The 20,782-nt window shown below is 41.6% G+C and overlaps 1 protein-coding gene across 2 annotated transcripts; it reads left to right on the forward strand.

Moving 5' to 3' along the window:
* Positions 1–7: 7 nt before the first annotated feature.
* cul2 (cullin 2) lies at positions 8–20,436 on the forward strand. Of its 2 annotated transcripts, none has more exons than XM_014157471.2 (22): positions 8–275; positions 1,486–1,624; positions 1,898–2,000; positions 2,203–2,297; positions 3,360–3,465; positions 3,599–3,681; positions 4,053–4,149; positions 4,435–4,545; positions 6,038–6,224; positions 9,943–10,067; positions 11,409–11,516; positions 11,786–11,845; positions 12,048–12,176; positions 12,391–12,477; positions 13,377–13,529; positions 14,183–14,260; positions 14,405–14,471; positions 15,861–15,955; positions 16,049–16,225; positions 16,328–16,429; positions 16,536–16,652; positions 18,953–20,436. In XM_014157471.2, exons 2-22 carry the CDS (start codon positions 1,506–1,508, stop codon positions 19,082–19,084), a joined length of 2,331 nt encoding a protein of 776 aa, XP_014012946.1. In that variant the 5' UTR covers positions 8–275; positions 1,486–1,505; the 3' UTR covers positions 19,085–20,436. The 2 variants fall into 2 exon arrangements, with proteins under 2 accessions (XP_014012946.1, XP_014012947.1); XM_014157472.2 differs by having other exon boundaries at positions 6,038–6,200.
* The last annotated feature ends 346 nt before the right edge of the window (positions 20,437–20,782 follow it).

Here is a 20,782-nt window from a genome sequence, read left to right on the forward strand (position 1 = left end):
TCTTGTTTTTTTTTATAAGTGTTTGACTCGACGCCCTCTGTAATTGTGGCTTTTATTAGATATACATGTTTTCATTGTGCACGATACACATTTACCTTCTCTGATATTATTATATTAAATACAAATAATTACTACTCCATTACAGTACACCCTACAGCTGATACAATGGTATTTTCCATAAGGTAGGGTAATGGAAGAGCTGTAGCTAAGCGAAAGCGATCAAGCCTGTGACAGTGAAGAAACTTGACTTTTATTAACACATATATTGGTTAGAGGTATGTACATATTGGAAATCTTCACGTAACCTTGTTGACATGTTTCTGTAAACCATGATACTGTGATGTAGCGTGTTGTCAGTGCAAATGTATTGAAGTCGCAGCTAGCAAGCTAGCTAGCGTTAGGAAGCTACCCCAAATCGGTCGCTAGTTAGAAGTGCAAAGCTTTAACTGGATTTCTAAGCTAGCAGCTAGCTGCTATACCTAGCTAGATATTTTGACGCTTCTTCCTAACTACATGGTTAGTTAGTAAATTTAAGACATTGTTCGAGAAAAATATGACTGTTTGTGACTTTAATGAGTAGCTAACTAAGCGAAATAGCTATGTCTGTAACATGTAGCAACATTCTCCGAAAGTGACAAGCTAGCTTGAATGACGAATGGAGTGGATAGCTGCAAGCGAGCTAGCCAGGCCTAAAAAAGAAAGTATTGCGGGATATCTAACGTGAGCATTAAACTCCTCTTGCTACCTGTGACAGTTCAACTCATGTCATGAATGGCTGAATATTGTTAGCATATATCATTGCTGATGTAGTTAGCAACGTTGGGTAACGTGATTACTGATTATTCTAGCGAAATGCATTGTTTACAGTGTGTCAATTAGTTTCCTAGTAACAGCCCGTGAATTTGGTGAAACAGTCGATTCTATTCCCTTTTTAACGTTAGCTATTAATAAGACATTTCGTTGATTGTTTGAATGTTGAGGTGTAACGTTAATGCTATGTAGGCCTAAATCTACATTTGTGTTATTGAGCTGATGCAGTATAATATTTAAATAATTTCCCTGCAAATTTGTATATGACACATTTGTGATATGGCTTTTAGTTTAAGTTGTTACATTAACTGTAATTTGTTCAATTAATGTCATTAACCTTGTTATCACAACACAATGTTTGAGATTAGAAGTACTGTTTGCAATTACAATCAGAGTTAATATCATTATGCTTCAGGCAGATCAGTAAATGATCTGTATTTCCAAGTATTGTTTAATTATTGATACATAGTATGTAACAGTTTATCCAATCTGAAGAGGAAAAATACCATTCACATTCGCAGTCTGATGTTGGACTGATTAAAATGGGAGTGTATATTAACTGATTCGACAACCATACATCGTTAATCTGCTCTAATAATTCTCAAATAGTTTTCTCCAATATTACAGTGCTGTGCAATCACACCAATAACTGTTATTTTCCCCTCTTTATCTCAGCCTGAAGAAGAAGCCATACGATGTCCTTGAAGCCGCGGGTGGTGGACTTTGATGAAACATGGAACAAGCTACTGACGACAATCAAGGCTGTGGTAATGCTTGATTATGTGGAGAGGGCCACATGGAACGACAGATTCTCGTATCCTTTCCGTTTCAGCTCTACAGAGTTTTTTTTGTTGATAATGAGTTCCTGAACTGTCTTCTTTTTTTTGCATTTTAGTTTGCCTATGATTTAGGAGGCTAAAATGCCACTGGTCTGTGCTTACGTATTCGAGCCATTCAATCAAGCCAAAGTTAACTTTGGGACATTTTCAAGTTCACGTGTCCCTTTTTAAATAGAAAATAATGTCTGCATGTTTTTCTTCTTCAGTGTTACATATGAATGTGTTTGACTCCTTTACTCTAAAATCAGTGACATCTATGCCTTGTGTGTCGCTTACCCAGAGCCTCTGGGTGAAAAGTTGTACACGGAGACCAAGGTGTTCCTGGAGAACCATGTCAGACAATTGTACAAGGTAAATACGATTCATCATTTGGGGGAAATATATTTGATCTGTTATCTACTAAATGTTAGTCCATTAAGCTATTGATTTCACTTGATTCAGAGAAATTTCCCATTGCTTAACATTGGATAGCCTAATAGCTGTATTTGTTGATTGTCTGCTTTTCATTGAGGTGCCAAGGTATTAAACTTATATTCTTTGTCTGTAATTTCAGAAAGTTCTGGAGTCGGAGGAGAAGGTTTTAGTTATGTACCACAGATACTGGGAGGAGTATAGCAAGGGAGCAGACTACATGGATTGCTTGTACAGGTAATATCCATCAGCCTTTTTATTAATGTTTTGATGAACCCTGACGAATAGGAGAGCCAAATACACCAGATTTGACGAAATCTGAAATAATACAGACCGTCTTATATGAGTTCAGTCTTACTGTAAGCCCTATCTCTCCTATTGTTTAGTGCCAGTAAACTTGACTGTGGCTGTGTTTTGTAGGAGTTTGCCACAGAAATGCGGCATGAGGTGTATGAGCACTGTAGTTACTGTAGAGTTCACAGTCCTTCCTGCTTCTCCCGTAGGCTCCCCACATTATTGGGGATTGTTACCTTGAAACGCTTGTCTTTGAAGTGCCAGCAACCATTGACTGTTTCTGTGTGTGTCCTCTTCATTTGAAAATCAATACCCCATAGAGGTATTGGATCTATTTTTACAAGTGCACTTGGGCTGGTAATGTGTTTGTGTGTGTGTGTGGAATCTGATAGTACTGTAGTAGAGTACTGCTATTGTGTAGCTGCCAGCACTTATCACCCAGACATGTCTATTTCGTGACCTACCCTGCCATTGACACCTTATATAAAGAACACTGCCACTTCTACAATTTAGGCTAAGCTACATTTTCTCAGGTGCAGATATTTTATTTCACATTGGTAGATGTTTTGGGAAATTTAAGACTTTGGCTACCTCACCACAGTGACAGCTTTAGATATCATAATTTTCTACAACTAGCTCCTCATCAATTTGAGAGGTAATTTAGCATGTTGTCATCCCATCATTTTGTATATATGAATTTGAGTTCATATCGCTTCTCATCACTGTCCTGCTGATGCTAAGTGGACAGTACAGCTGTGAAAACAACTTGTAGATAGTCTGACTTGCCATCAGAGCCAGCATTTCTGTCTGCTATCTCTCTGTGGCCTGAGGCCCTGGGAACTTGGCCATTCACACACTAGTGAATCTGTAGAGAATTATGGGTTGCCCATAGTGAGCTAGTCTTACCAACACTTTGGTAAAACTCTAGATAAGAGTTCTTATCAAATGTTATTATTTTAATATGATGTTGTGTAATGCACTTTCTCTCCCCTCTTTCTAATGTAGGTACCTCAACACACAGTTCATCAAGAAGAACAAACTGACAGAGGCAGACTTGCAGTATGGCTACGGAGGGGTTGACATGAACGAACCACTTATGGAGATAGGAGAGGTAAGTCTCAATCATATGTTATTACTTACATTCTCAGTTATTCAGTACACATGTCACAATATATCAGTTTGCATTTCTGAGTGCTTACATACAATATTATGTGCTCATACAATTCTCCTTACTGTAATTTCAGCTAGCACTAGACATGTGGAGGAAACTGATGATCGAGCCCCTGCAAGCTGTCCTGATACGGATGCTGCTGAATGAAGTCAAAAAGTTGGTTCTTGGTTTATATGTACAGTAGTTATTGGTTCAAATGTGCACTATGGTTATACAAGGCTAGCATTGGAGGAGAAGCTCTTGAGGTGAAATGCACAGTTCTCTTATTTAGTGATTTGTTATTGTCATAATGACTTGGCCTGAAGGTTACTTTCTGTGAAGATAAAGAAAGAACCTTTTGCTCTGTTCTGACATAGTATTGTTGTAGCAGGCTAATCCAGTTTAGGTTATTACTGTTAGGGTATTTACTGAAATGAAATTGAAAACCACAAGTCACCTTTTACTCTTTTCATTCAATTATTTAATGTAAATTCTGTAAATGCTCAATAGAAATGGAATGACCCCTAATGGAGTGTGTTCTCTTCCAGTGACCGGTGTGGCGAGGACCCTAATCAGAAAGTAATTCATGGGGTTATCAACTCCTTTGTTCATGTTGAACAGTACAAGAAAAAGTTTCCTCTCAAGGTGAGTACGCATCTGTCATATGTTGGTTTCTAGATATTTCTGGACAGTGGTCATTTATGTTTGCTCTATAGCCTGTTTTCCAACAGTGAATGTTTTTCCTTTTAAGTTGTTAGCTTGGAGTCGATAGTCTTGAAACTCGTTTTCTATATAGCCACTATGCCGTTGAATAATTGATACTGTTCATGCATGCCTCTGTTAATTAATGTACAGTATACTGCATGTCCATGCCAACGTGTGTGTTCTCTAAACTCACTCGTGGCTCACACTCTTTTCCTAATGTTTCAGTTTTATCAGGAAATCTTCGAAGGGCCATTTCTGACGAAAACAGGAGAGTATTACAAACAGGAAGCCTCCAATTTACTGCAAGAGTCCAACTGCTCACAGTATATGGAAAAGGTAAGATGGATGTAGTAAGTCCAGCTAATAGAGATCCATTGTGCTCTATGAATTATAGGATCTCTATGGTCTAACTGTTCACAGTAGCTTTATGGAAAAGGTAAGATGTTTGACGGACAGGTAGTGTAGTTCACTTCCTTGTTACCCGCTGCTCTCTGTTGTATTCTTTGTACATAGAATCCAAGGGCTCTACTGTTCTCTACTGTGACCCTAAGAAATACTTTTGTCTCATTGGAAGCATGTAGGCAAACCGTTGATGTTCGGGTATTATAAATGATGAATTCAGTTAAATAGTGGGACTTGCCATTGCTACAAATGGATATTGTGTATTTTGCTGTGTTCTTGGTGTTAGTTTATCAGAGGCTCTGTGACTCTTGGAGCAGCTGTACACAGGCATTGCTCTGCTGTGAGTCTGCGGAGACCCATGGAGCAACCAGCTGTAGCACCGTCAGAGTTTAATCTGTGTATTACTGTTTGACTGACTGACTCTAGTGCAAAGAGATCACAGACAGTCCCTTACATTAGCTAGCTAACTCACATCATGGCTGCCGCCTGGTGTGTCTGAAATGGCACCCTATTCACTATAAAGTGTAGTCCACTGCTTATGGGCTTTGTGGAAAAGTAGTGCACTATATAGGGAATAAGGTGCCATTTGGGACTTGGTCTCTGTTCACGAGTGGACTTGTAAATAGGTGATCTGATAGCCCTTTAACCAAGATAAACACCACGCTGGCTTTAAAATGCAATGGGGCAGTCGGCAGTGTGTAGGAGTGTCTGGCCATCTGTTGTTGTGCTGAGCGTGACTGAAGTCCCTATAAATGGGATATGTGATATGCCTCGCTCGCTGCCCTGGCCTGCGGTTCTCATGTCCAGACCAGCCTAACACGATCAAACTGAGGTAGCTTTCCTTTTCAGAAAAACCCGCCGGCATTAGCGTTGCTTTAGCTGCTTTTAGCAACGCTAGTATTTGCACACTAGTGTTGCTAGGAATTAGTTTCCAAAAAACGTAATAGTCTGCCGGAAGTCAAAGTTAAATAACATTTAATTTCAACTTACTCTGCTGATTTTCCATAGGTTTGGTCCTCATACAAGTGGAAATTGATACAAAAACATCTAATAGATCATAAATGAAAGACTTTCCAAACATGCGTCTGTTGTAGACCCACTTCCTCTCTACTTACCTCATGTCAAAGTAAAAGTCTTGAATGTGTGCCATACTGGCACACCAAAAAAAACTTGTGGGGGACATTTATTTTTGACATGATGTAAGCAGAGAGGAACTAACCTCACCTAGGAACTGCGTGGGTCTACAGCAGACCCACGTTTGCAAATTCTGTTTAATTATACGCTCCATTTGATGTTTTTTGGCAGTCATTCAGCCCTATTGGGCCTGGGCCAGTTAGCAAGTAGCGTCTTTGACATATGCATTATTAACTGTATTTAACAAATTAATCAATCCAATGTGTTCCCTTCCCTCCCTGACTCCACCTAGGTTTTAGGACGGTTGAAAGACGAGGAGGTGCGATGTCGAAAGTACCTGCATCCCAGCTCCTACGCCAAAGTCATCCACGAATGCCAGCAGAGGATGGTGGCGGACCACCTGCAGTTCCTCCATGGGGAGTGTCAGAACATCATCCGCCAGGAGAAGAGAGACGGTCAGTCTGGTTACAGGAGTGACGGTCAGTTTGTTTGATACTAATAGATCCAGGGGCTGGCTTAGACTGTATTACTGTAGTTAGATGGTCAGTCTGTAGTTAGATGGTCAGTCTGAGAGTTAGGACAGTCTGTAAATTGAGTTAGGACAGTCTGTAAATTGAGTTAGGACAGTCTGTAAATTAGATGGTCAGTCTGTAGTTACACTGAACAAAAATATAAACGCAACATGCAACAATTTCAAAGATTGTACTGAGTTACAGTTCATATAAGGAATTCAGTCAGTTTAAACTCATTAGGCCCTAATCCATGGATTTTACATGACTGGGAATAAAGATACGCATCTGTTGGTCACAGATACCTTTAAAAAAAAAAGGTAGGTGCGTGGATCAGAAAACCAGTCAGTATCTGGTGTGACCACCATTTGCCTCATGCAGCGCGACACATCTTAACATAGAGTTGATCAGGCTGTTGATTGTGGCCTGTGGAATGTTGTCCTACTCTTCAATAGCTGTGTGAATTTACTGGATATTGGCGGGAACTGGAACATGCTGTTGTACATGTCGATCCAGAGCATCCCAAACATGCTCAATGGGTGACATGTCTGGTGAGTATACAGGCCAGAACAGGGACATTTTCGTCATCAAGGAATTGTGCACAGATCCTTGCGACATGGGGTTGTGCGTTATCATGTGGAAACATGGTGATGGCGGCGGATGAATGGTACAACAATGGGCCTCGGGATCTTGTCATGGTATCACTGTGCATTCAAATTGCCATCGATTCAATTGTGTTCGCTTTCTGTAGTTTATGCCTGCCCATACCATAACCACACCGCCACCATGGGGCACTCTGTTCACAATGTTGACATCAGCAAGTAGCTCGCCACACAAGGCCATACACACTGTCTGCCATCTGCCCGGTACAATTGAAACCGGGATTCATCCGTGAAGAGCACACTTCTCCAGCGTGCCAGTGGCCATCGAAGGTGAGTATTTGCCCACTGAAGTCAGTTACAATGCCAAACTGCAGTCAGGTCAAGACCCTGGTGAGGACGACGAACATGCAGATGAGCTTCCCTGAGACGGTTTATGACAGTTTGTGCAGCAATTCCTTCAGTTGTGCAAACCCATAGTTTCATCAGCTGTCCGGGTGGCTGGTCTCAGACGATCCTGCAGGTGAAGAAGCCGAATGTGGAGGTCCTGGGCTGGCGTGGTTACACATGGTCTGCGGTTGTGTGGCAGGTTGGACGTACTGCCAAAATTTCTAACGTCTCGATCACACCAACAGCGTCACCACACCAACAGCGTCATTGCATTTCCATTGGAACGCTACGTTTGCCTGCAGCATTGTATTACAGAGGCAGTTCTGTGTGGTGCATACGCTGGATTTATCGAATGTATGCATCAAACTGTATGTGTAGACGGCTTGACAGAAATGGTAGTAGAAGGTGAATGTTGAACTTTTGTTGCACACACATCCAGATGATGCTGCGTATGATTTTGTGCAAAGACGCTATTGGTGTGAACAATGCGTAAAACAATTTGAGGCGGCTTATGGTCGAAGAATTCTCTGCCAACAGCTCTGGTGGACATTCCTGCAGTCAGCATGCCAATTGCATACTCCCTCAACTTGACATCTGTGGCATTGTGTTCTGTGACAAAACTGCGCATTATAGAGTGGCCTTTTATTGTCCCCAGCACAAAGTGCGCCTGTGTAATGATTATGCTGTTTAATCAGCTTCTTGATGTGCCACACCTGTCAGGTGGATGGATTATCTTGGTAAAGGAAAAATGCTCACTAACAGGGATGTAATCAAATTTGTGCACAGAATTAGAAATAAGCTTTTAGTATGTACAGTTGAAGTCGGAAGTTTACATACACCTTAGCCAAATACATTTAAACTCAGTTTTTCACAATTCCTGACATTTAATCCTAGTAAAAGTTCCCTGTCTTAGGTCAGTTAGGATCACCACTTTTTATTTTAAGAATGTGAAATGTCAGAATAATAGTAGAGAGAATGATTTATTTCATCTTTTATTTCTTTCATCACATTCCCAGTGGGTCAGAAGTTTACATACACTCAATTAGTATTTGGTAGCATTGCCTTTAAATTGTTTAACTTGGGTCAAACATTTTGGGTAGCCTTCCACAAGCTTCCCACAATAAGTTGGGTGAATTTTGGCCCATTCCTCCTGACAGAGCTGGTGTAACTGAGTCAGGTTTGTAGGCTTCTTTGCTCACACACACTTTTTCAGTTCTGCCCACAAATTTTCTATAGGATTGAGGTCAGAGCTTTGTGATGGCCACTCCAATACCTTGACTTTGTTGTCCTTAAGCCATTTTGCCACAACTTTGGAAGTATGCTTGGGGTCATTGTCCATTTGGAAGCCCCATTTGCGACCAACCTATAAATATACCCACATAATTTTCCTTCCTCATGAAGCCATCTATTTTGTGGAGTGCACCAGTCCGTCCTGTAGCAAAGCACCCCCACAACATGATGCTGCCACCCCCGTGCTTCACGGTTGGGATGGTGTTCTTCGGCTTGCAAGCCTCCCCCTTTTTCCTCCAAACATAACGATGGTCATTATGGCCAAACAGTTCTATTTTTGTTTCATCAGACCAGAGGACATTTCTCCAGAAAGTACTCTCTTTGTCCCCATGTGCATTTGCAAACCGTAGTCTGGCTTTTTTTATAGAGGTTTTGGAGAAGTGGCTTCTTTCTTGCTGAGCGGCCTTTCAGGTTATGTCGATATAGGACTCGTTTTCCTGTGGATACAGATACATTTGTACCTGTTTTCCCCAGCATCTTCACAAGGTCCTTTGATGTTGCTCTGGGATTGATTTGCACTTTTCTCACCAAGGTACGTTCATCTCTAGGAGACAGAACTCGTCTCCTTCCTGAGCGGCATGACAGCTGCGTGGTCCCATTGTGTTTATACTTATTGTTTGTACAGATGAACATGGTTTTTTCAGGCGTTTGGAAATTGCTCCCAAGGATGAACCAGACTTGGAGGTCTTGGCTGACTTCTTTTGATTTTCCCATGATGTCAAGCACTGAGGCACTGAGTTTGAAGGTAGGCCTTGAAATACATCCACAGGTACACCTCCAATTGACTCAAATAATGTCAATTAGCCTATCAGAAGCTTGACATTTTATGGAATTTTCCAAGCTGTTTAAAGGCACAGTTAACTTACTGTATGTAAACTTCTGACCCACTGGAATTGTGATACATTGAATTCTAAGTGAAATAATCTGTCTGTAAACAATTGTTGGAAAAATTACTTGTGTTTTGCACAAAGTACATGTCCTAAAAGACTTGCCAAAACTATCGGTTGTTAACAAGAAATGTGTGGAGTGGTTGAAAAATGAGTTTTAACGACTCCAACCTAAGTGTATGTAAACTTTCAACTTCAACTGTATGGAACATTTCTGTGATCTTTTATTTCAGCTCATGCAACATGGGACCAACACTTGTTGCGTTTTATAATTTTGTTCAGTGTAGATGGGCAGTCTAGTTAGATGGTCAGTCTGGTAGCTACTAGCCTATAGATCCAGGGGCTGGCTTAAAGCCAGTGTTAAGTAAGCACAGGTCATCCTTGCTTTGGCGATTGAGCAGGCTGTATTTGACCTGGCTGGCTAAATCCCATATGTTTCTGGCCATTATTGACCAGAGAACATCTCCATCTCCATAACACCCCCCCCCCATCTCTATCTCTTCATCTCTCTCCCCCCTACAGACATGGCTAACATGTACACTCTGCTGCGAGCCGTGTCCAGTGGTTTACCTCACATGATCCAGGAGCTCCAGGTCCATATCCACGACGAGGGCATCCGAGCCACCAGCAACCTCTCTCAGGAAAACGTACGTCACATCTCCATCTCCCCAAGTTATCACTACATTATCAGTATGCATGTTGTTTTTATATTTTACATTTTTTTACAATACAAAACATACACTAACAACAGCATACAGACTCGCACCAACATCAACGACATCACACCTGCCCAGATCCACCTGCTCACACCCCCATCTCCAGCGCCCGCATCACTCTCCGCCTCATGGCCTCAAACTGCACCATTTTGTTTCTCTCCGTCACCCACACACTTTCAACATTTAAGATAAGAAAGCATTTGACCTTGCCATTGTGTTAACTATGGAGGATTGGTTGATTTCCAGTTTTTAAGTATACTTTTTTTCACGATGATTGGCAAGAAAAGTATCGTCCAATCCTTCGGTATCTCACTGCACCCTCATTTGCCATGTCTTATAATATGCAGACAGACGGATTACATTGTAATACTTCTGACAGTCATCTTTCAAACTCCGTCCGTAACGTAAGTTCCTAGAAGTCATGGATTATTGAGTCATTATTAGCTTTCAACTTAAGACATGACATGACATGAATTTAGTATCTTGAATAATACATTCTATACATTAGTTTTATATTGGATTAAGCATACATTTTTGTTAACTGTGATTTTGTAAGTTATGTTCTAACGTCAGTTATTTTTACGTCTTGGTTCCTATATTTAATCTTTTTTTTTTCTAAGACTGTCAGGCTCTTTTCTGACTCCAATATTTGACTCAGATGATCATTATCATAAACCTGATATGACAAGAATAAGTCACCAGTAACCCGTCTCAGGAAACGGCAGTCATATATGGGTTGTTTTGGGGGCTTAAAACACTAGCTATACGTGATCAGATTATCAATAACTCACAGCTAACACACACACACACACACACACACAACCCTTTAAACCCCCTATGCTCCTTTAAATCCCTGACTCTTTCAAAGTCACTGAGGTCTCTTCTAGCCATGGTAGTCAAAATAATGGGCAGCTTGGCATTTTTATACATGATCCTAAGCATGATGGAATGCTAATTGCCACACCTGCGTTACCATATTTCTACAATTTATCTTCTTAAAATTTGATTTTACCCTTAACCACACTGTTATGCCTAACCCTAAATGTAAATTAAGACCAAAAAGCAAATGTTTTTGTTTGATTAAAAAAAAAAAAATTATATAGGCAATTTTGACTAATGGAAACAAAGCACCTGCTTTCAATATACTTTATATCCCTGATTTACTCGGGTGTTTCCTTTATTTTGGCAGTTACCGGTATCTGATTATATCGCTAACATAATATAACAGGCCACCGCTAAACCTCCTGTTGATTCATTTGGTTCCCTCCCCAGATGCCAACCCTGTTTGTGGAGTCCGTGTTGGAGGTTCACAGTAAATTCGTTCAGCTCATTAACACAGTGCTGAATGGGGATCAGCACTTCATGAGCGCACTTGATAAGGTATTAACATTACGACTCCCTGGCAAAATCACATTGTGGACACTAGACAGTTAATACCAGTAGGTGGCGGCAGTGAGATGTTTGTCTTCACTATAGGATGTGCTTCCAGATTGTTCCTCACTCCTTGCGGGAAAGAATCAAGTTTGTATATATGAAGCCTCCTCGTTGGTTAAATCATAACTGTTAACTCTTGGTATAAATTGATGTCTAAGCTGTAGATGTACTGAAATTGATTATGTAAAATGACTGCTTTGTTTGATCCTCCCCAGGCTTTGACGTCAGTGGTTAACCACAGGGAGCCCAAATCCATCTGCAAAGCACCTGAACTGGTGAGGCTCATTCATGACACCTGAGGTTTGAAAGTGTGTGGTGTTATAAGATCATACCCTGGTAATAGACAAAGTAAAGACCCTGTGCACAGCAGTGGGTCTAGAGCTCTACTACTTTACCTGTGTGCGTTTTTATTTATTTTTAATTTTGTAGACCATAGTAATGTCTGACCGTGTGGTGTTTTGCCCTTTATCCATATAGCTTGCCAAGTATTGTGACAATCTGCTGAAGAAGTCTGCAAAGGGAATGACCGAGAACGAGGTGGAAGACAAGCTGACCAGCTTCATTACCGTGTTCAAGTACATAGATGACAAGGACGTTTTTCAAAAGGTAGCTGGCAGACGGGCATTAGCGTCATTATCTTAAATGACCAGGGATATTGACTGCTAGTATGGCTGCTTTTTATTCCTTCCAGACTGAATTTGTGATTCACTAAAGAGCATTAAACAAACAGATGTTTTATTATTTATTTGGAAGCTGAGATAATGAATTGATGTTTTGTTTTTCACTCTCTCTTTCTCTCCCCCTCCTTTCTTTCGCACAGTTTTATGCAAGAATGTTAGCAAAGCGGTTAATACACGGGCTGTCTTTGTCCATGGACTCAGAAGAAGCCATGATCAACAAACTAAAGGTGAAATAAGACTCTTTTCAACTTTAGCAGGCACCAGTTAAGGTCTTTCTTGCATAAAATAAGCCTTTTCCAAGACAGAAAGACTTCTGACGTGTGGACTAATCTCCTGTTTCTGTAGCGTGAAAAACCTTGACGTACAAGTACACTCCCTGGACAAGACGCTAACGGAATGCCAATAATTCATGCCATAATTAAGCATCACTCTCTAAACTGTCAGTTTTTCACTTTAAAATACTTTCCCACATAACTCTCAAACCAACCCTTAAAGCAGTGGTATTTAAAGTCAGAGTTGCAACCCCTAGTGCGATCGTGGGGGAACTGCAGAGGGGTAGACAAAATAAACAACTTTTAAAATGTTTTTCTTCTATGGAACAATATACAAACGTTTTTGAGAAATTATTGTTTGAAAAAAAAACTATTTTGAGTAAAGGTATTTTTGGTTTATTTTAATTTTAATAAGAGATCAAGATGTAATGAATAGAAGGTCGTTTGTTGATGTAAAAATGTAAATTTTATGATTTTAAGATTGTCATGGGTCGTGAGAAATTCTTGCGGGAAAAATGTGTTCCTCGCTGAAAGAGTATGAATACCACTGCCTCCAAGACGTCTTCCAGTGATTTTTGAACTTTTACTGTTGAAAAGCGATATCTCAAGTATAAATACAGTAAACACACTAAATGGTAACAATAGTGTTTTTTTGACACAACTGCAAACTTCAAGGAGTAGACATTCAATGAGTTGGTCTTATGGGAATCCGTGATGTCATCGACCTCCCCTTGCTTGAGGAACAATAGAGGAGCATTAGAGAACAAAAGAGGAAGGCCCCTCCCCCCCACACACACACACACACTTCTCCCTCTCCGCTGTATCACCCTGTGAACTCTCTCTCCCCCCTGCAGCAAGCGTGCGGCTACGAGTTCACGAGCAAGCTCCACAGAATGTACACAGACATGAGCGTCAGCGCAGACCTGAACAACAAATTCAACAACTTCATCAAGACCCAGGAATCACCGGTCGAACTGGGCATCAGCTTCCAGATCTACGTATTACAGGTGAGCGGTGGTTGTTACTAGGGCTGGGAATTGCCAGGGACCTCGCGATACGATAGTATCACCATACTTACAGTAGGTGCTGGTACAATTATTGTGATTATCACGGTTCTATATGTATTTCTATATGCTGCAGAGAGACGAGAGAGCATGATAAAATTGAGTTTTGATCAGTCAGGGAAATTAAAAGTGCTGAAAACATTTTGGCTCACTATTTAAAAAGATTGAGAACAAGCTATAGAATGAAAAATACAGGTGTTTTAAAATGTATCCACCCCCCCAAATCAGTAGTTGTTACTGTTACATCAAATAATATAATATAATAAATTCTGGAGTGGTGGGGATTTTTTTAAATAAACATAAGCTAGGCATATTTGAGGTTACACATATAACACAAAACAGAGGACAGAGAGTGGACAAATGACATCATCATAGCCATTACCAATAGTAGAACCGGACTCCCTGCTAACAACCAATAAATTGGTTGTTGTGTCAGTACAGTGAAACAGGGTAATTGGTGAATTATCTGTGGTTTTTAAAGTAGTTTTTAAAGGTTAGGCAACTTCAGGCACGTTTGCTGTGAGAAGCAATGACTATGGTGGTGGAGATATCTTACCGTGTGTGTCTGCGCGTGTGTGTGTGTCGTCTCGTTGCAGGCTGGAGCCTGGCCCCTCACGCACGTCCCCTCCTCTACCTTTGCCATCCCACAAGAGCTGGAGAAGAGTGTTCAGATGGTGAGTAGTGGTTGTTTAGAGAGGGCCGTGCCCATAGAGATATAACAGTATCTTTCTGTGGTTCCCAAAGATTACACATGGCTGTTCAACAAAACTGCAGATGTTAATCTTATGTCATTCTGACATGATTGTTTTTCTCTGCAGTTTGAGTTGTTCTATAATCAGCACTTCAGCGGGAGGAAGTTGACCTGGCTGCACTATCTCTGCACAGGTAGACACACACACACACACACATATATATATACAGCAGATGATGATAGTACAGAAACCCAGTGCAAAAGATGTGGAATGTTTAGTTGGCAGCAGTAGGGAAGAGTTTGGTAATTTGAGCCAAAGGTCAGAGTTGTTACTAGGAAACCATACACAAAATGTATAATTTTACCAAATATTTAGGAAAAGGTCATAATTTCATTGAGTATGTGAAGGAAGAAACCAAAATGGAAAAATTGGTACGCAAGTTAGGTCCAAAAAACAGATTTTCACCAAGTCAAATGAATTTGTGTTAATAGGTTTCAAGATGCTTGAATCTAAGTAGATTGTTTTAAGATTGTTCTATACATCAGTTGGGGTCTCTATAAGCTACAATATGAGGTACTTAACCTGGCATTAAAGTGCATCCTAGCTGTGTGGGCTAATATAGTCAATGTTTGCCTTGGTAAGTTGATCCAATGGCAAGTTGAGCAAATTGAAGTGTTTTCTTCCCAGGCGTAATGGCACATTGTCGCTGGGATATGAGGTAACATAACTATTTAACTATGTTAAAAGTGTAAAAAAAGAAAAAGTACAGTTTGTTAGGCATTAAAAGAAACAAAAAAGCGATTGCATTGTGTTTGGGAAATATAATATTTAATTCAGTACAGACATTTGTAGGGGGCTTAATTTACCCTGTCCCACGGCTCGACTTACCCCATACCCGAGTAAGTTGTGCCATGAGACCACTTTTTTTTAGACAATCTATGTTTTCAAAACTGTAATGCTTACATGAATTCTGATATTTCCAGGGATGCACAACATCCTAAAACATATGTAGATATCTTTGTTAGAAAGAATGCTATATTTCCATTGACAGAGTGATGCTGAATATAAACTGGCTCAATTTACCCCCCACTCCCCTACCTTATGTTTCACTGAAACTGAAATCTCATCCATAGCTCAACAAGAGTAACAGGGTGAGACTTCTATAGTCCGAAATGGATTGTCTGTATGCACTGCAGGGTTTTTTTTATCCCAAATCAGTGTGACACTACTGCAGGTCCATGTTAGAGAGGCTCTGATTCTACCTAACACTAACACTGAGCTGCACCTGGCACTACTACTACATAATCCGTGAAATCACACAGCGCTAAGACCGTGATGACTCCTTCAAACATTACAACAGCATACATTCCCCACACAAACACTGCAATTAATGGATTGGAGCTAAATCCCTCTTTGCGTTTACAAGAATACCTAGCGAACACAGGATTGGGGATTACTTGTGTCTGATTTCTCCTTGGTTTTTCTTACAAGCTGTTATCAGTAGGTGTGGCGAATAAGATGGTGGTATTGATATGCATTATTGGTGGCGATGATGATAATGATTGGCACCCCTCTTCTTCAGGTGAGGTGAAGATGAACTATCTCTCCAAGCCCTACGTTGCCATGGTGACCACCTACCAGATGGCAGTGCTGCTGGCGTTCAACAACAGTGAGACGGTGTGTTACCAAACCAACGTGTTTAGTGGACATGGGCTGTCTTAACTGTGCCTTAACTAAGTAGTCACTTAGCTCACTATCATATCCTAACAGGTAGGCTACAAGGAGCTCCAGGACTCTACCCAGATGAATGAGAAAGAGCTTCAGAAGACCATCAAGTCCCTGCTGGATGTCAAGATGCTCAACCACGACTCCCAAAAGGTCAGGGGTCAGGTGTCAGCAGCCACAGAGTCACCCGGAGATCTGGAGTCAGCAGGGTCTTCTTTATTGGTTAGGAGGATTTAAAAGTAGCTCATCTTGGCATTTGTGTTAATCCTCAGTCCTTTTGGATACTCTCATCAGTCAGCGGGTAACTATTTTTCTCGTCTTCAGGAGGAAATCGAGGCCGAGTCCACATTTTCACTAAATATGAGTTTCACCAGTAAAAGAACAAAGTTCAAGATCACAACGTCAATGCAGAAAGACACACCACAGGTACAGTACCCTATACCCTTGATAGCTCATCCTACAATGCAAACACGTCTGTGTCAATATGTCTGCCTCTGTGTAAAGCCCGATTTCTGTGTTTCCAACCCTGCAGGAGATGGAGCAGACGAGGAGTGCAGTGGACGAGGACCGCAAAATGTATTTACAAGCTGCTATAGTGAGAATCATGAAGGCACGCAAAGTGCTCAGACACAATGCCCTCATACAGGAGGTGAGTTTTAATGTCGCACACATACAACCATGTACAGGGGATCGACACACCCTCGTAAAACTGACTATCCTACCGATCCTTGACTTCGGTGATGTAATTTACAAAATAGCCTCCAACACTCAGCAAATTGGATGCAGTCTCTCACAGAGCCATATACTACCCACCACTGCGACTTGTACTCTCTCGTTGGCTGGCCCTCGCTTCATACTCGTCGCCAAACCCACTGGCTCCAGGTCATCTACAAGTCTTTGCTAGGTAAAGCCCCACCTTATCTCAGTTCACTGGTCACCATAGCAGCACCCACCCGCAGCACTCGCTCCAGCAGGTATATTTCACTGGTCACCCCCAAAGCCGACACCTACTTTGGCCACCTTTCCTTCCAGTTCTCTGCTGCCAAATCTTTAATTTTTTATTTTACTAGGCAAGTCAGTTAAGAACAAATTCTTATCTTCAATGACGGCCTAGGAACAGTGAGTTAACTGCCTTGTTCAGGGGCAGAACGACAGATTTGTACCTTGTCAGCTCGGGGATTCGATCTTGCAACCTTTCGGTTACTAGTCCAACGCTCTAACCACTAGGCTACGCTGCCGCCCCAATGACTGGAACGAACTGCAAAAATCACTGAAGCTGGAGACTCTTATCTCCCACACTAACTTCAAGCACCAGCTGTCAGAGCAGCTCACAGATCATTGCAGCTGTACATAGCCCATCTGTAAATAGCCCACCCAACTACCTCATCCCCATACTGTATTTATTTATTTATTTTGCTCCTTTGCACCACAGTATCTCTACTTGCACATTCATGTTCTGCACATCTCACTCCAGTGTTTAATTGCTATATCGTAATTACCTCGCCACTATGGCCTATTTTATTGCTTTACCTCCCTTACCTCACATGCACACACTGTATATAGACTTTTTCTACTGTATTATTGATTGTATGTTTGTTTATTCCATGTGTAACTCTGTGTTGTATGTGTCAAACTGCTTTGCTTTATCTTGGCCAGGTCACAGTTGTAAATGAGGACTTGTTCTCAACTAGCCTACCTGGTTAAATAAAGGTGAAATAAAAAATAATAATAAATATAAACACACAAGTTACTGTACAGACGCCTGAGATAGAGGGAGACACTAGCCTGGTCCCAGATCTGTTTGTGCTGTCTTGTCAATGGCCATAGGAGTTTTCTACACCGCACCAGCAGATTTGGGAACAGGCAAGGGAGATACAGGTTGAGACATGGGAATGGAGAGATCCAACGGTTTCCCCGAGGGCACAGCTCTGTCTTTCCCCTGCCAGAGGGAGTAATGTGTCCTCCCTGGTGTGCCTCTCTAGCCTATGTCTCTTCCTGCTGTCTTCCTGTGTTGATGTTCTACTTTGTTGTCAGGTGGGTTCCTTCCCTGATGGTAAGATACTGTTATGCCATCTGTGAGTCGAGAACACAGAACAGAGAGATGTGTCAGGATGGAATGAGTGTCTCTCCTTAGGGATGATGTCAGAACACGCCTGCGGACTGGAGAGAGGGCCCCTTGCTCTCAGCTGTCACCTCTTTCTCCCTCTCTGTCTTTCTTCCTCACTCACTCACTCACTATATTCTTTCTCCCTAACAACACACCACCTCCAACCGCTGTTTTCTTTTCTGTTTGTACTTTAATGGTTCAATATTTGTTATTTCAGTCAAAGCACATAATGAGGGCATACGTGACTGCTTTAGTGGCTTACCTTTCCCACCACATATGTACCCCTTCTCTTGAGCAATCACATACTGTTCCATGCTTGGAACACCTCTCCATGGAGAGACTGGTACATACCCGAGACGCTGGTTGCCCGGGGCCAACCTGTGATGTGGTCTCTAACTCCTGCATGTGTTCTCACTGGTCCTTGGGCAGTACGTGATTGCGCAAGAGAAGAGATGTATTATCACTAGGTGCGTGAGATAGATAACTGAGCACCGCTCCAAGGGAGATTCTGTAGCAAATGGAATGGAAGACGAGTGTATCGGAATGGCGGTTCAGTACAGACTGTGTTTCTTTACACATCCAGTAAACCTCTCATAGCTCACTCTATGGCTTTACAGACAATTCCATTGGGCACAGCTGTACTATCGCAAGCAAAGGCAGTTGAGGTTTATGGTTTTTGTTAATATCCAGCTGGAGAAAGAAACGGCATGCTGCAACAGGAAAAATAACAACAAAATCGAATACGGAGAGAATGTTCACTGCATTGACGATGGATCTATAACCAACGACAGAGTAACGCAGCTTGTTCATTTCTCTCTCTGTCTGTTTATTTCTCCACTCAGGTCATCAACCAGTCCAAAGCCAGATTTAACCCCAGTATCAGCATGATCAAGAAGTGCATTGAGGTACTCATCGACAAGCAGTACATCGAGAGGAGCCAGAGCTCTGCAGACGAGTATAGCTACGTGGCGTAATGGTGTATAAGGCCCCTACCCCAACCAACTGCTGGCTAAGCAAAGAACGACAGAGGCCATTCTTCATTTATTTTTGGGCTGTCGCTGTCTCGCATGCTCCTATACGGAGGGAGGGATGAAGCAGGTCTGTGGGCCTCCATCTTGGAAACAAACAAAACTGTTCAACCCAGACAGCCACCGAGTCATGACACCCTCTGGCCCCCACCCCCCCCCCCTCATCTGATTTTATGCTGTTTACAACATCACCAGTGCCACGCACCCATTGCGTCAATGGAAAATGCCTGTAGGTATCTGAGCGCAAAGCTGATAATACATTTTTGGTCGACTTAACCGAAAACAAAAAAAAGAATGGGGGGAAAAAAGCGAGTGAGCTGTGACATTGACAAAAATGTTAGAGACTAGACGCGGAAAACCATGCTTTCTTTTCTCACGTTTGCAGTTGTTTTTAAATGTATCGAAGTTTAAAAAAAAATATTGTAATAAAACCGGTAAACTGATAATTGTATCTACTTTCAAATGTAAAGAAAAAACAAATTGAGGTGACAAACATGATCCTGCTGCTTGTCAAATAAATAAATAAAATACTGAGGGTTTTTGGTAAATATTTCAAAGGACTGTGTATGGGTCAGTGTGAAAAATGAACAGGATGGATGTATTGTCTCTTTATTACCAAAGCCTACCTCCAGGGGGAGTGCAAGGGGACACATTATTATTATTATTACTTATGGATTTACAAATTATGTAATTTACAATCCTGTATTCTTGTATTCCAATGCTGTTGATTGCTTTATTTGCTAATGCATAAGACGAGAAAACCAGGGTCCACTGGTCACAACACCTGACCAACCAGTAGCTCTGCCCAAGGACCAGTGAGAAGATCTACGGCCGTATGTATCGAGCATCTCAAGAGTAGGAGTGCTGATCTAGGGTTAGGTAACTCCTGTCCATATAATCCCATTTTATGATTTAAAAGACTAAACTGATCCTAGATCTGTACTCCTACTGTGAGGGGCTTGATACATGCATCCCCAGGGCAGAGAGGCTGAGATTTGCTGATCACTGTTTCAGGCATCCTGAGCTGGGCGACAGCAGTCTCATACTGTGGGTACCCTGAAGACCTCCTGGAAGAGAGGACCAACCAGCTGTCATGATTAACAGAGAGCTATGGCATGCCATTATCTTGGGCATTTGGCCCCCATATGCATTGAAGCACATAACTTAGTATACGGTTTATTTAAATACCACCCATTTGGAAGGATCCATTACGAATATATAGGTTTGTTTCTTAGCCTCAAATCTGATTAATCTAACAATGGATGTATTACAGAATAAAATATGTATTACCATTTGAATTAATGTGATCGTTTATTTGGAAGGTGGGACTGCATTCCGGCTGACTTGGACGTGCTCCCTCGTCACTAGCATGCAGCGTGGTCAATCTATCCAGATGTTCTCCTGCCTCTGTCTGTCTCTCCACAGATCTCTCCCACGTCTGTCGTCCTCTGCTCATCAGGTCCATTAGAACTTTCATTTGGACAATGGAACTTGGCTGGATTATAGCATATATTTGTATTCACGATTCACATGAGGCATGCGGCTATTGCATACTGGTTTAGAGGCATATTTGAAGACCTTTTCGTCCTCAGTCACAAACAGTCTGCATAACGTGACAAACCGTTCTAGTGGAGGCATGCAGCA

This window comes from Salmo salar, chromosome ssa19, assembly GCF_905237065.1.
Source record: "Salmo salar chromosome ssa19, Ssal_v3.1, whole genome shotgun sequence".
In the NCBI taxonomy this organism is placed as follows: domain Eukaryota; kingdom Metazoa; phylum Chordata; class Actinopteri; order Salmoniformes; family Salmonidae; genus Salmo; species Salmo salar.